The sequence below is a fragment of the Xenopus tropicalis genome, chromosome 5 (genome assembly GCF_000004195.4).
Source record: "Xenopus tropicalis strain Nigerian chromosome 5, UCB_Xtro_10.0, whole genome shotgun sequence".
Classification (NCBI taxonomy): Eukaryota; Metazoa; Chordata; class Amphibia; order Anura; family Pipidae; genus Xenopus; species Xenopus tropicalis.
In genome coordinates, this window is record NC_030681.2 from 71,622,231 (window position 1) to 71,638,546 (window position 16,316).

General features: G+C 36.7%; 1 protein-coding gene across 3 annotated transcripts in view; it reads right to left on the bottom strand.

Moving 5' to 3' along the window:
• The window catches only part of hbs1l (HBS1 like translational GTPase), a 66,345-nt gene extending 51,643 nt beyond the window's left edge, over positions 1-14,702 (bottom strand). Inside the window, exons 1-5 of one of the 3 annotated variants that reach the window (XM_012962790.3) lie at positions 14,473-14,702; positions 9,096-9,161; positions 7,073-7,201; positions 5,987-6,178; positions 709-3,493 (exon numbers count right to left, since the gene is read on the bottom strand). In XM_012962790.3, coding sequence (XP_012818244.1) covers positions 2,211-3,493; positions 5,987-6,178; positions 7,073-7,201; positions 9,096-9,161; positions 14,473-14,515 — 1,713 coding nt within the window. In that variant the 5' untranslated portion in view covers positions 14,516-14,702 and the 3' untranslated portion in view covers positions 709-2,210. 3 annotated transcript variants of the gene reach the window in all.
• Between the last annotated feature and the right edge of the window lie 1,614 nt (positions 14,703-16,316).

Below are 16,316 nucleotides of genomic sequence, written 5' to 3' on the forward strand. Positions count from 1 at the left end.
AAAATTTTGATCGGGCGCCATAGAAGGCGCCTGACCAAAATTCTCCCTTCAGAGCTGAATCGGCAGAAGGAGGTAGAAATCCTATTGTTTCTACCTCCTTACCTGCCGATTCAGCCCTGAATGGTGTGTGGCGGATCTGACGATGTTTCGTGCGACCGACGGTCGTACGAAACATCGTGAGATCGCCACGTGTATGGCCAGCTTTAAAGGAGAAGGAAGTTGCCAAAATGTTAGGCATAACACAGTAATTGTAATTGCTTACCTTAAACCCACGGCCAGTGCTCCTGTTAGAAGAAAACTGTACCAGCCTGGATCTTTTCTGGTCTTCGCATATGCGCAGTGGAGTGAAGAGCCAAACCTAAACAAAAAAAGCCAGCTCTTCGCTTCAACTATACATGTGCGGGACCCGGGTCTTGTCAAAAAGAGAAGGAAGGAAGGAAGGAAATACTCACCTGCATTAACCCCTGTTAAGTGCCGTCTTCTCATAACAGAAGTACCAGCCTGGGGTTCCAGGTAAGCAATTACAATCACAGAGGGTTGCCTAACATTTGCCACCCCCAGTGATTTAGCCTTTCCTTCTGCTTTAAGGTACGGAGATCAAAATTACAGAAAAAAACCCCTTATCCGTTCTGAATAACAGGTCCTATACCTGTATTAAAAGTACCCGCTTTAGTGATTTAATATAGGTGATTTCACATAAATGCACCATTTAAAGGTTTATCAGTAGCTTTATTTTCTGTACATATAACAAGAAAACAGCAAGACTAGTCTTCTCTTAAAAAATACAATTGTTGAAGTAAAAATACATGTTATGGTACAAAAACAGGCTAGCATTTTCTGCATCATTGTACAATACAAAAGAAAAGTTAAAATGCATTTACATTTGTAGAGAGGTACACATCCTGGGATTATCATTATTTACAAGTATAAAAGGCAGGCAGCATCTGTTATATTTAGTTGATCAGTGCATAAAAAGTATAGGAAATAATGCCAACTAAACGCTTAATCAATAGTAAAGTGATGATCAAATTGGGAGCTATCATTTATTTCAGATTGACAGCTAACATAACAAAGCAAGAATAGTCAGATATAAGTCAGCTCCAAAAAATCCCAGGAATGTAAGAAGCCACAAATGCACTAGCATTAGGCATAAATAAAATGTTTATCCTGGCACTGAAGCATTATCACTAAAGAAAGACCCCAGAATACAGGAGTTTTTGAATACTATGGTCTTTTCAGCAAGAACCAGAGACAGTCGGGCCTTGCCTTTCAACAGCCACTTCCAGTTCAGAAAAAAAAGTAGGTGCACATTAGGAACAACACTTAGGAATGACTATGAAAAAGTTCCCTAGCAACTGCATGCTGCCATAGACCAGAGTTTTCTCAATCAAGCAGTTTAATTCTAGAGATTAATTCTGAGAAGACCAATGTGATCAAAATCTCATATGCAAAAATTAACAGCTACTACATCAACATCTCTTAAATAAATCTGGAGGCTGAACACGTCACAGGAAATATGCAGTGCTGACGTTGGTAACATATCTTAAAGGTGCATGCATCAAGACAGAATTCCTTTTCCCATATTGACTTTGCTTTGGAAAACACAATATTTTATGCTGCAGAGAATTAGGATTGTGCCATCATGCTAGATGCAGTGATATTTTAAAAATCAGATTCCAATAAGAGAATCCTCACAATCTGACTGTAATAAAAATAAATGTGTTTTACCGATGTATTTTGTCGTAGTAAAAAAAAGATTTGTGCAATTTGTTCACGGCTCAGAAAAAAGTTAAAAGTAATAAATAATGCAGTGGATGTGAACAGCTGAAGTCTATGTACAAAAACATTTGATCATGGTTGTTAGCTTTCTACTGAGGTACAAAATTGGCAGTGAACAGCAGGATGGATCAATAAGTAGTTCTCCAGAAGCAGTCTATGATCAAGCAATATCAATCATTTTAAGTACACTAGCATAAAACCACAATGAACATGGAAACTTATTTCATCAAAATATTACCCTATATAATGATTTTGGACAAAATTAAAGTTAAAAATGTGTCAAAGCCTGCTGAATAATTAGCAAACTAAAATGCTACGTAAAAGACAACTAATTATAAATGTTTCCAAACAGCATATAAAATGAAAAATCATTGTGACTCCCAGCTAAAATATCTAGACAGCACGTTAAAAAAATAGTGTACTTCTGTTTTTTATCTAGCGAAAGCCTTTTTCTGATTTTCCTTCACAATATCATCAGGAGAAGGTGTTTGGAAATCAAATGGTACAAGTGTTGGATTGTGGTTTTCCCTGGTTAACTCAACCAGATCATTATGGGGATATTGGTGAATCATTAATATATTCTTTTTGCATGTTTTAGGAATGTAAGTAAAACATAAAGTTAGAGCAAATGCAGATGGCCTGGCTTTAAGAATCCTTGCCCTGTATGTACATTTCTTAGAACCCTTAGAAACATGCATTTGCTTAGAACTAGAAGTTTTCTTGAGATAATTTTCAGGCTTACTCTTCTCTGTAGACAAACTTTTTTCGTTTAGAACAAGACCATTTTCATTTTTTTCTGGGCTGTTAATAAGGGCACTGAGATCAATTACCTTATCTGGTTCAGTTAAAGGAACCGTATGGGATAATAAGTTGTGATGATTATTTTTAACGTGCTTGTTTGATTGGGCAAAAAGATCAGATAAGGATACAGGTGTAGCTTTAGTGTTTAAGGTGTTAGACACAGATAGGGATGATAAAGAAAGTGAAAGTGAAGGCATATCAAGAGCTGCAATTGATTGACCTGACAATTGTGATAACACAGAATCAGTTGCCAGTTTTCCCTTACTGTGTGGATTCTGCTGAGGGCTAATAAAAGAGATATCCTGCAAGGGATTCATCTCATAATGCTCGTGAATCAGATCGGCAAGGGACGGACTGCCATATTTTGACACTGACTGATCGCTTTCTGTATTTTGCAGAACAGAGCTTAGGCTGCCAAACAAATCTCCCTCTTTGTGAAAGACTTTATCATCTTGTGACATTTTTGTAGGAAACCAGTCATCCTGAATATCTTTTAAGCTGCAGCCAGAATTTTCCATATTTTCTTGCTTGTACTGTAAAACATCCATAGAACTGTTATTCCCCGTCAGCAAAGGCTGTAGATTTGGAGCCTTGTGTAAACACTTGGTTTCCAGAGATGCAATTTCAGAAAGCTTAGCATCAAGCATGTCTGATCCTTTCCCAGTATCAGAACCTACCTTAGAGTCTGTTATCAGGTCAAGAAGATTGATATTAGATAATGAACCTGGCTCTGTAATGTTGTAAGTTTGATTAGGACTTGCAGATATCAGTGTTGACAAAGAAAGGTTAGGAGTAATATCAAAAGCAAAACTCTCATTTTTTGACATACTACTAACAGTAGAACAAACTGAAGACTTCTTTTTAAAAGAACAAGAGTCATTATTTAAGTTCTTTTTAGAAGAAAATATGGCTTCTTACCTTACGATAGCCAATAATTTTCACACAGTCAAGACAGATTGAAAAGGGACAGCATCAGGGATCGATGGAAAAGGAAAAAGACAGAGGCATTTATTTGCTACAGGTCATTTAAAAACATGTTAAATCAATTTTATTAAACAGTAGAGAACATAGAGAATTACTGGACTGACTTCTTCCATAGGCAAATGAATTTTACTTTTTGACATTACTGCCCCTTTAATAAGTAAAACTTGCACAGATAAGTGATTGTATAAATTAAATACAGGTATAGGATCTGTTATGTTGAAAACCATTATCCAGAAAGATCTGCATTACAGGAAGGCAGTATCTCATAGACTCAATTTTAAACAAATAATTCACATTTTTAAAAATAATTTCCTTTCACTTTGTAATAATAGAACAGTACATTGTACTTGATTACAACTAAGATATAATTAATACTTTTTGAAAGAATCCTATTGGGTTTAATTCATGTTTAAATTATCTTTTAGTAGACTTAAGGTATGGTTATCCAGATTACCAAAAGACCCCTTATCTGAAAACCCCAGATCTCCTGCATTCTGGATAACAGGTTCCATATCTGTATATGCCTATTTTGCCTTTTTCTTTTTCCACATATGAATTTTAAATTAAAATTCTATACCAGGGTTACCAGAGTTAATGCCACCCAATAACCAGAAATTGCATCTATTAGACTAGATTTTTATTGGTGTAATGTTCTAATATATATCTTCCTGTAAGTCATGGACTCCTCATGGAGGGCATTTGACCCACCTCTAAAGCTGGCCATACACGTGGCGATCTGACGCACGAAACATCGTTAGATCCACCACACACAGTCAGGGCTGAAACAGCAGATAAGGAGGTAGAAACAATAGGATTTCTACCTCCTTCTGCCGATTCAGCCCTGACGGCAGATTTTGGTAAGGTGCCTTCTATGGCGCCCGATCAAAATTTTCTAACCTGGCCGATCGGCGAGTCGTCCGATATCAGCAGCCTTCTGCGATATCGGTCGACTCGCCGACATGCCATACACGCACCGAATATCGTACGAAACGAGGTTTTGTACGATAGTATCGGTGCGTGTATGGCCAGCTTAAGACTACTAAAAGCACATTGTGAAAAGCACCCATAATTGTTTAATGTATCATAGCCCTTAAAAGCAACATCCACAGCTGTATCCCTAAAGACAATCTAGGACACATGTTGCAAGCAAACATGAATGTTAGCATTTAAGGATATGAAATGAAATATATCCTATATCTGAAGACTTATGTAATGGAATTTTTTTTTTTTAACTGAAAATGATTTCACATATTTAGTATAATATGCTCTAATAACCCAGACCAAAATTGTACCAAATTCATAGATATGAATGAACCATAAATACACAGTAGTCTTAACACACTACTATGATTTTTAACAGCATAAAATCCAAAGATGTTAACAATTACAATCCCGTTAAAAGCTCTATGCCTGGTGAAAGCTGTCACTGCGATTTGCTTTATTCCAAATCATTATCAATCACTATATGAAAAAAACAAGATGTCAACATAGGATTTGTATGAAAAACAAAAAAGGGATTTTTTGTGGTCCCCATGGGGACCTTCATCAGAAGTAGCAAAATGTTTGCACAATTTTGCTTCTCCAAACTTCAGTAGGGGACTGAAACATCTAGCCAAATAAATCCATTTTTTGTTTTTCATGCAAATCCTGTAAGTGCTGACATTCTGTTCTTTTGTATTTCTATTCAGGTTCAAGTACCCAGGTTATTACAGTGTATATGGTGTGCACTATTCTAGGTGTGTGGGTGTGTGTGCGTGTGTGTGTGTGTAGGTCTGCAAAAAAAATAGTCCTTTATTCAATTCCCATCTATGTGTTTCGATTCCCACATGATCGTCCTTCGAAACGCGTAGATGGATATTGAATAAAGGACTATTGTTTAATATTATATATATATATATATATATATATATATATATATATATATATATATATATATATATATATATATATAAATCAGAATAACTGAGCGCACTTTGTAATCATTAAATCTGATTTATTCCACAATTAACATCTTGTTTTGTTACATCGATGTTTCGGTTCTGGTCTGGAACCTTATTCTAGGTGTCAAACCCAGTCACAATAACTGTACACACTCCGTAATCATTAAATTCGATTTATTCCACAATTAACATCTTGTTTTGTTACGTCAACGTTTCGGTTCTGTGTCTGGAGCCTTATTCTAGATGTCAAACCTGTAATGATTACCGACTGCGAACAGTTATTGTGATTAAACATGTAATACATGTGCAGCACCCGTAAGAGATTTCAGTGTTAGGATTGCTGTGTATAAACGAATATTATTAGGCCTTTATTTAGCACATTGAACAAAAAATCCAACAAAACTTTATTTATGGCAACACAATGATTAACATTTTGCCAAAATCCTACTCTGCATAACTACAAAAGCAAACTAAGAAAATACCTTTTGTTGGTCTCTCTGTAATAATATCTTGATTGGCTGGTTTAATATTTTTGTTGCAGTCTTGTTTGAATACTATGTCCAGAGCCTTGGCTACATCAAATTGACTCTTCAAAACAGCATCAATCATAACTTGCTCCATCACTGATTCCCCTAATACTTCTCTCATATGTTCAAGGCAGGAATAGAGTCTGGCTGCAAAAAGATTGAGAGTAAACATTTTACCAACAGCTAAAATTTTGTATTTGCCAGTTTCTTGCTAATGTATTTGCACTTTCATGTGCCTGCCAATATGACATTCATGCATACTAATAAGGAAAATATGGTTAAGTGTAGTAGCATTCCAAATGCTGCTTTCCTGACTTTGATGGAGGTACTTGGCATCCCTTATGACCAGATAAAGACTGACTTAATGAATACATAATAAATAGGGTAGGATAAAAGCCTTAAAAAGCCTTACCTATAGTATGCCATCTGTATTTTCCCTCTATATTAAGCTTTTTCTTTGCAAACCCTACATTATAGGCAAAGTGCTCACTTCATATAGAAAAATTCCCATCATTCACCAGTTTCACAAAAATTGACTGCTATGAGCCAATTGGTGTTTGTTTCACTCCTGCTATGTCCTGCCAGGACATAAGAGTCTTGAACATGCTTGCCCCTAGGGAGAGGCGGAAGCTTGCAGAATGCGCATTTCCCTTCACAGTGACATATTTATGATGTAATTATAAGCAAAACAGTGCCTACCGACGGAGGGGGAATAGCACCAAGGGACGTGCAGGAGACCTGAGCAACATTTCTTTAAAAAAAAGTCACCGGACAGGTACAGACATAGGGCCTCTATAATATACTGTATGATGCATCTAAAGCCTTTCCTTGTCCTAATAATTTTTATTTTATAATTTAAGGAAGAAAAAAAAGTTAGCAAAAAGTTAACGTGTAAAGGATGTTAATCTTTGTGTAACCTTTACCCTTCAATGCCTAAACAGCTGTCTTGTTTTTTTTGCCAGTCTATTAATATTTTTTTACCTTTTTGTTTTTTTTTTGCAGTTAGCAACATTTGACACACTTATATAGCAGGGGAAATACCTTGATCAGCAGCACTTAGAGAGGAGTCATTTGGTTTTAACTTATCAGGTTCTTCATATTCATCCTCCTCTTCTTCTAATGGTTCTGTAAAACTTGTTTGCCTGTCCCGTTTGTATATAAACTGAGCAGCTGTAACAGTTTAAAAATAGTATATATCAAAATGAGCACAAAAGCAGCAGGCAAAATACTCAAATTAAATCAAATAAAATGTTTGTTCATCTGCAGCATAAGTAATTAAACAGTGATGTAATTTACTGACTGAAGTGAGTCTTCCCAGACCAACACATAGGATGAAAAGCAGTGATATGGTAGGCCAATAAAGTATTGTAACCAAGAGATCTAAAGACGATGAATTAGGGAAAATGTTCTGTATCTTAGCTTCGGAGCCAACAGTACCAGTCTGGGATGCATTTATAATTTTTAGGAAGGTAGTTAAGATTGACTATAAAGCACATAACTGTTATTACTCAGAAGAAGCAGATCAGTCAATAATAAAAAATTGTCAGTGCTCAAACAACCCAGTTTATCATTAACCTTAAAGGACAAGGAAAGGTTAATATAAATTAAAGTAAGTCTAAAGACATTCTTACTTATATGCAGTACTTACTGCATATCTAAATTCCCAGATCCCTGCTTGCTTCTCTGAGATATGGTGCTGGCAGCCTACAGCAGTGTGAAGACTACAGTGACATCACTTAAATCTCTCTCCCCTTCCTGTAGGCTGCCAGCGGCAGCCTTCAGTAGCAATGCACATGTGTGTGCAAGGGGATGGGAGATTTAAACTATGAGGTTAGACTGTCACGGTTGGGGTTGTTTTCTCTGGAAAAGAGGCGCTTGTGAGGGGACATGATTACTCTGTACAAGTACATTAGAGGGGATTATAGCCAGATAGGGGGTGTTTCCCCCTTTTTTCCCATAAAAACAATCAACACACCAGAGGTCACACCTTTAGATTAGAGGAACAGAGCTTCCATTTGAAGCAGCGTAGGTGGTTTTTCACAGTGAGGGCAGTGAGGTTGTGGAATGCACTTCCTAGTGATGTGGTAATGGCAGATTCTGTTAATGCCTTTAAGAGGGGCCTAGATGAGTTCTTGAACAATCAGAATATCCAAGGCTATTGTGATACTAATATCTACAGTGAGTATTAGTGGTTGTATATATAGTTTCTGTATGTGAGTGTATAGATTAGTAGGTGTGGGTTGTGTGTGCTGGGTTTAATTGGATGGGTTGAACTTGATGGACTCTGGTCTTTTTTCAACCCTATGTAACTATGTAACTATGTGTAACTTGATCCTGTCTCCTGTTCTGAGCTACACATGCCCACCAGCCAATCAGAAGCTGATCTGCCAGAGAGGGGGGAGGAGGGAATGAAACACATGTGCAGGAGGGAAAGGAAGGGAGAATACCTTTTTAAAGATGGCTGCCTGTTCAAGAAAACAGATAGAAAATGTGAAGTAAGTGTGACTATTTGATTAGGTGAGCCAAAAGTGTGGCGTTTTTACTAAACAATAGGAGGACTATTGGGCAGTATGCTTTTTAAATTTTGACTTGCATTCTCCTTTAATCTGCTAGATGCTATATAGTTATATAATATAAATGTAATCAAGTCCTCTTAAAGTTATAAGTCATCTAAACATAATAGAAGACTCTCTGCTATTCGCTTTGGTCAGTTTTTTAGGTTCTCTTGCCTTCATTTTTTCAGTCTGGTCAATGAACTAGCTAAATAGAAACATGATTTTCAAGCTATTTCATTTTTAAAGATGTTAAAACATTTTTAGTTAGAGTGTCTGCTATTATAAATCCAAAAATTACAGAATAAAAAAGTTAAAACCACACGTACAAAAATGTTAAACTACACACACACACAAGTCGGGTCTGGCCATTCAGAAGGTTGTACAGAAAAAAAAAGTTTCTTTTTAACCAAAAAATGTTTTCAATGGGAATCAGGTCCTGGGAAAGACAAAAATATATTTTTGTAAAAGTGAAAATTACTTTTTACATAATATTAAACAAAGAAACAAACCTGTTGCTGGGGAAATGCAATAGTCATCCTCAACAGACTGCCCATACAGGTCATCGTCATCAAAGTCTAGTTAATATGAAGAAGGGAAAAAAATATATAACTTATTGTTATGGTTATGTAATTCTCTGACTTTTCATATAAAATATGACTTCTCCTCCATGCAAACTCCACACACATTATACATAAACTTTATAAAACAGATAGGAAAGTGTGGGCAAGACTATGTAAAAAATGTTCCCAATTTTTTTTTTTGTAGAAGTTCCCCCAAGCCAACCAAGCTACAGTACCAAAACAGACACTCTGAAGCAGCTTTGATGCCATAAAGCACAGAATGTGTACTATCACTCATGATGACTTTGAGGCAATACCATCATTCAGTAGGTGGAATTACTATTTACATCTGTATTCTAGCCAATGAAAATATTGCCACCAGCCCAGCAACAATGGGCTGGATCAGCACATTTTTAGCTAAAGATCATTGCGACTGCCATTGCCTGCTGACATGACATGTTCTGGTTAACTGATAGGAATGGGTCACCATCACTTTTAATAAAAAAAAATTGTTATGCCTTTAAAGTAACACTATACTGTGAAATTATTTTTGCTGTTGTTGCCTTTGTCTTCTGCCTGTACAGACTTTATGGAGTTCTCTGTAATATTTATAAGTATCTGTGGCTGAGGGCTACATGTGATGCCCTGAACATCCTGTTGCCAATTGTTACCTAGCAAAGGTATAATTTTACTGTATTTTTATGTACAGGTTATAGTATATACACAGACAATATCTACACATGGCAAAGTCCTGTTGCAAAATCCTGTATGTTTGTGCGCCATTTCATTTTCACTTGTAAATACAAGTGATTATAAATGAGGCAAGCAATTGAAACAATTTCACCAAATATTAATATTTGAGAAAAACAAATCTAACCCAAGCTGATCCAAAATCCTATGTGCAATTGCTGTAGGATTTTAACTCTCAAAGTGAAAATTTTAGTAAGGTAATTAAAAAATTCAACAGCAATTTTTAAATTTGTACTTTTATGAAAACTGGATACCTTTACTATAGATGGCCAGCACTAATAAGGAAGTAATACTGGCTTTTTCACTATGTTACACTTTATAATTATAATGATGCCAACATAGAAAATAAAGGCTTTAATGCATTCAAGAGTTAGGAAAGTAGTGCTGCTTGGGCAGCTGAGTAGTCACACCCAAAGAAAATTAATTTGTTTGACTTCTCAAAGCAGTCAAACCCATGATGACGAACGGATACATATATGGAAAATGTTCAATAGTCAGGAAAAGTGTTGTTAAACAGGAATTTAGATTTAGACCTTCTGCACTCCCTAGTTTAATATGTAATAAATCTGTCTCACAGTACTTTCAACAAAAATTATGGAAGAATGAATGTTTTCTAACAGAATAATGTCACAGGCCTGGGTCTTCTCCCCAATCATATCATCGTCACTTCCCCCAAAATGCTTCCCACATGCTCTAGGTCACTGAAAAGCATCTTTTCCCACATAGAAAGAAAGTTTAACCTCCTGTTCTATCAGTCTATAGAAAAACAAAAAGTAATATGCAAATAAAAGTACATAAAACAAATATAAAATACTTTTTTTTTTTTTTTTTTTAGAAAAAAGGAAAACAAGTTTACTGCTCACAATTTTACCAGGTTTCATAAATTTAACACTATAGCTTTACCACACAAAGCATTTTATTGTGGCAGTAAAATTTGTGTTTCTACCTGAGTGAGTGCATGTCTGAGTGCAGTATGACATGACAATTATGAATCGTATTTGTCAGAAAATACTTACAGGTAAACATGCTAGCAAGGTCTAAGGATCACTAGTTCTTATGAGCTTACCACTTAGGGCAGTGGCACATGGGGAGATTAGTTGTCTGTGATAAATCTTCACTAATGCGGGTGACTAATCTCCCCAACATTCTATCCCACCAGCAAGAATGTAAATCACCGGTGGGATGGCATACGCGTCGCTTTGGTTTTCCAAAGTCACCTGAAGTTTCCTTGTGAGGCAACTTCGGGTGACTGATGCATATACCTTCCCACCGGCGATTTACATTTTTGCCAGCATGATGGCATGTTGGGGAGATTAGTCGCCAGCAATAGTGAAGATTTATTGAGGGCGACTTATCTCCTCGTGTGCCACTGCCCTTAAACATTACCAGTTCAACTAAGTTGGAGAGGTTGGACAAACTGGCAAGTTCAGTTGCTTTGACTTACAAATGTTCATAGAAACTGCATTCCCATTTATTTCCATTCAAATCTGTGTGATAAGATACACTACTACTTTAACAAAATCATGCACATAGGATATAGATTTGATTACATTCTTTCTACAATTTCTTGTTCATTTAAACCACAAACTTTGTCTGCAGGTAACACTTGTGACCTCTATGAACATATTGGTTTGCACACACAGGACTCACTTCAGAATTCAACAGATGTAAATGAATGCAAGATTAAAACTAGGTGCTAACCATTCAACCACATTTCAGCCCATAGCAGTAATCTTTGTTAAATCTCAGTAGACAGTACAGTAGTATCAAACGTGTGTTATTTCGGTCAAATCAAACAATTAAAAAAGGTAAAGAAAAGCTTAATTTGCATTTGTATAAAAATATCTTCTCTGCACCGAGAGAGACTTTTTAAAAGCTGTGGTAAAAAAAAAAAAAAGGAAATTCCAATAAGTCCTCCTGACAATGTCATGTCTATGTAAGAGCAACAATAACAATACAAAGATGAACAAGAGGTCCTGCTGAAGCTCTCACTGCACTGAGCTTTGAGACACTGCTCCATTCCTTTTAACCCAGGACAGTAACATGAAAGCTGTGGAGGAATGCCTCTCAATATTGATGACAATGGTATTGATGGTTGCCATAGATACTCTGCTCTACATTACATTACATTAACATTTATTTATAAAGCGCCAACATATTCCGCAGCGCTGTACAATAAGTAGCTGCTTGTTTTTATTTTTGTCACAAACAATGTGGGGGAAAATGGCGGCTGGGTGAAAGCTGCTATTTGTTTTAGAAAATGTGATGGTGCTGGCCAATGGAGGGTGCAAATGATGCCATTTGGGTGGGGGAGATGTGCCCAACATTTATAAATGGTAGATAAATTAAGAGGTGACATCCTTTACTTTTTAATAATGTCTTCCTCTGCTTTTCCTGAACATGGGTAAAAGCAGCAATCTGCTGTGCAAATTACTCCTAAAATCTCAGGCACGAATGACTCTATCCCAACTCTAGTAACATTTTACACAACATACTAAACTGTTGTTACATTTTGCCACAGAATAAACTTAGTAACAGGATAGCAATATGTTTAAACTCAATGTTACAACTGTATTATTCTATTTAAACAGATATTGATAAAGGGTGAGTGCAGAGGACCTCTTGTTGCTGTCTATTTAAACAGATACCAACATTTAAAAAATGAAGTATTTTCACCTGAGAACAAAGTGTAAGCTTTAATAAGGTAGTTTTGGGAGACGTTCTAGTAACTTATATGCTTGTAAGTGTATTCTGCTTAATGCCTGCTGTAAGGTTGTAAGCACAGACTCTATTGTGCTTTGCAGAGCCCATTGCTCCCTAGCTTGCACAACTGTATGATGCACAAGTTACTGACACATGCCAAGGGCGGGCCACCCTCTCTGAATGCAGTGTTGTCAAACTCAGGGAGCAGTGTGTTTAGACAGAGAGACTTTGCACTCTGTTCTAGAACCACGAAGTCCTGTGCCTCATGGTGCAACATGACAGGTAACAGAAAAGATAGGTGTAAAAAAAGGGGGTGTCATTATTTGGCACATTATGTTCTATCTTAAAAGGAGTACTGAAAACATCACGGTCCATGATTTTATCTAAAACCACTGTTTACATTCCTGAGGGAATTTAAACCCTAAAGGTGGCCATACATGCTACAATTATATTCTTTCCCATGCCTATTGGTCATAGGAAAGATTGTTTGTTCACTCTCCTAATGTTAAGAGCTGAACAGTCAAATATGCAGGTAAAAACAAAGGAATTCTTTACCCCCTATCAGATCATTCAGCATTAATGTTATGATGTTCGGGCAGATCAAAATTTTCAGTCCTGCCAGATCGATGAGCCCATCGATATTCAAGGTTTTTACCAATATTGGACGGTTCATCTCCAATCATACACACACCGATTATTGTATGAAACAAATGATAAATTGATGTAAAGTTAAAATAAATTCTTTTTGGGGGTTTAGATCACCTTTAAAGGACATGTCAACCCCAAAAATAAGTTTTATTTCATTAGGCAAAAACATAAATTCTAAGCAACTTTGCAATATACATTCATAACATATTTGTAATGTTTTTTTTTTAGTTATTTGTATGTATATAACTGCTTATAAAAGCAGTGTCTGTCCTTTCTATTCTCTGCCCTGGTGGCTGTGGCATTTGAAACAATGTAACAAATCAGCAGACTGACAGACTTGACTCACAGGAAGAGACTGGCACTTGCAACATTGTTTAAAAAGTAACAACCAGGAGCTCAGCAAATGCTTTCTATAGCAATAACATTTACAAATAACTTTTAAAGCACTAATTATTTTCAATAAATTGAAATTGGAAAGTTGCTTAGAATTATGTTTTTTTATTAGGCAAGAAATTATTTTTGGGGTCGACATGTCCTTTAACAGGATTACATACAAGACGTACAAGATACGTCTGATACTGAGGCTGCCAGTTTTTGGGGGGAATGACCCGTCACCCCTTTAAAATTTTGCTCCAGCCCATGGGACCTTTTTGAGGAGTGCCACATTTTCACCTCATTCTGTTATCTGCTACAATGCCCAATGAGTGCATGCACACAGTCTAATCCCACACAAAGGATTCCTTAGAGGCAAGAGCACTGAAGACAAGGGTGGCACACTCTGCAAGAAATTACCCCTGCCAGATCTTCATAATTGCATTCATTAGTGAGTGCCTAACAAACTGGCACCCAGCAGAATTTTTGCCATTTCTTCTTCTTTAAACTAACTGTATTAAAATGGATACATTTAGTAACAGGCAATTGCCTTGCACTGATTAAGTGAATGTACTCAAACTTGAATACCTATAAAACAAGTACTTTGTGCAGGATAAGAATCCCTTCTTTAATAAAGACAAGACTGACGTGTTTGACACGTGTAAAAGCACATGGTTGGATATTTGTTATTTAACTATGTTTGGTCCCTTCAGATCTTGGGAGACACACTTCATTCCACTCTCCAGTCTTACAACATGCACTAAGTGAAGGCCCCCTTCCTGTTCCATATGTCACAGAGGCAATGTGTGAAGGCCCGAACTGTAGGTGAGCCCGGATACGCTCCATCTCTCACCATCATCGTAGTTGTATCCACGCACATTGCGATGCCTGGCCATGGCTCACGTTGCTATGTAGTACAATCCTCAAACAATTCCCGTGGCCTCACGCACCCCTCATCTGCTTCCGGAACCTTGCGGGCCCCACGGCTATGACGTCATTATTCTTGTTAACACAAAATAGACGCGGCCAGAACCGGGTTGGGAATTATGCGCATGCGCACTACGAAAATAGAAAAGGCGGCGTAAAGCGTTTTTTTTTTTAACACAACTTTATTGATGTAGTTCAGACAGCCTTTACCTGTAACTTACTTAGAGAGTGATATGTAGATCAAGCGCCTCATAACCTTGTTTGTTTACTAAAAGGTGTATTGTACAGAATGAGAGTGGTGCCTGTTCCAGAAATAAACCAAGCATTAAAAAATACATTTTTTTTTTAGTGTTTTATAATATTATGTTGACAGCACAGCTCATCTTTTGCTCATGCAGTACAAAAAAAGCTATCAGAGGGGCGGTTGTTGTCTGCAGATTTTTCCAGGCTGCAAATGGACTATATTATTTTCCTAGCAAATATATCAATCCTCCCCCAGGATAGCCGTACTGTCCCTGTAGCTCACGGTTGATTTTACCACCTGCAACTTTCCCTGGATCATTTTTTGGAAATTTTCCATATCACAATGAAATTCACAGATTATCTAGGTACAGGTATAAGACCTGTTATCCAGAATGCTTGGGACCTGGGGTTTTCCGGATAAGGGATCTTTCCGTAATTTCGATCTGCTAAAAATCATTTAAATATTGAATAAACCCAATAGGCTTGTTTTTACTCCAATAAGGATTAATCATATCTTAGTTGGGATCAAGAACAAGGGACTGTTATATTACTACAGAGAAAAATAATTAATTTTAAAAATTAGAATTATTTGCTTATAGTGGAGTCTATGGGAGATGGCCTTTCCATAATTCTGAACTTTCTGGATAACGGGTTTCCAGATAAGGGATCCCATACCTGTATTACATTTGTGGGTTTCCCCACAAGCATACATAAACAGTCTGTTACACTTTGTGCAAGATAAAAATCCACATATCTGAGAAAAATCTGCATTATGAAAATTGATACAGGTACGAGATTCATTATCCAGAAAGCTCTGAATTACGGAAGGGCATTCTGCCATAGACTCCATTTTAAGCAAGTAATTCGGATTTTTAAAACAGTACCATGTACATGATCCCAACTATGCTATAATTCATTCTTATTGGAGGTAAAACTATCCTATTGGGTTTAAATAAATGTTTAATTATTTTTAGCAGACTTCAGGTATGGAGATCCAAATTACGGAAAGACCCCTTATCTGGAAAACCCCAGGTCCTGAGCATTGTAGATAATAGGTCCTATGCCTGTACTACACAAATTCAAATAAAAGATGTTAATTAAAAAAATATTGTGCTGGTCGAAATCTACTTTACTCAGTATCTCATACAGTACTTCTCTTTTAAGAAACAGATTAACTAAATTCATGAAAAAATAACAGAATTACATCACTGGACGGTTAACTTAATATTATGTGGGGGTGTGGGAGGCAGAGATGTGGAGCTAGCAGAAATAATATCACTGGGGGTGTGTTCGGATGAAACAATACTTTGACTTTAAGCATGGTAAAGACAATTCACCTTGAGATCTATTTTTGCAAGGAGCTGTGGGCAATTCAACAGCCGATCTTCTAAGGAAAAGAATGGTATGGCTATAAAATGTTTGGTTCCATTCATAGACTAGCATCTGTTTAGCAGAATTAATAATCAGAGCTATGACTCAGTTTAAATGCCCCATGGCTATCCCACAATATTCTTTCTACAATATGGC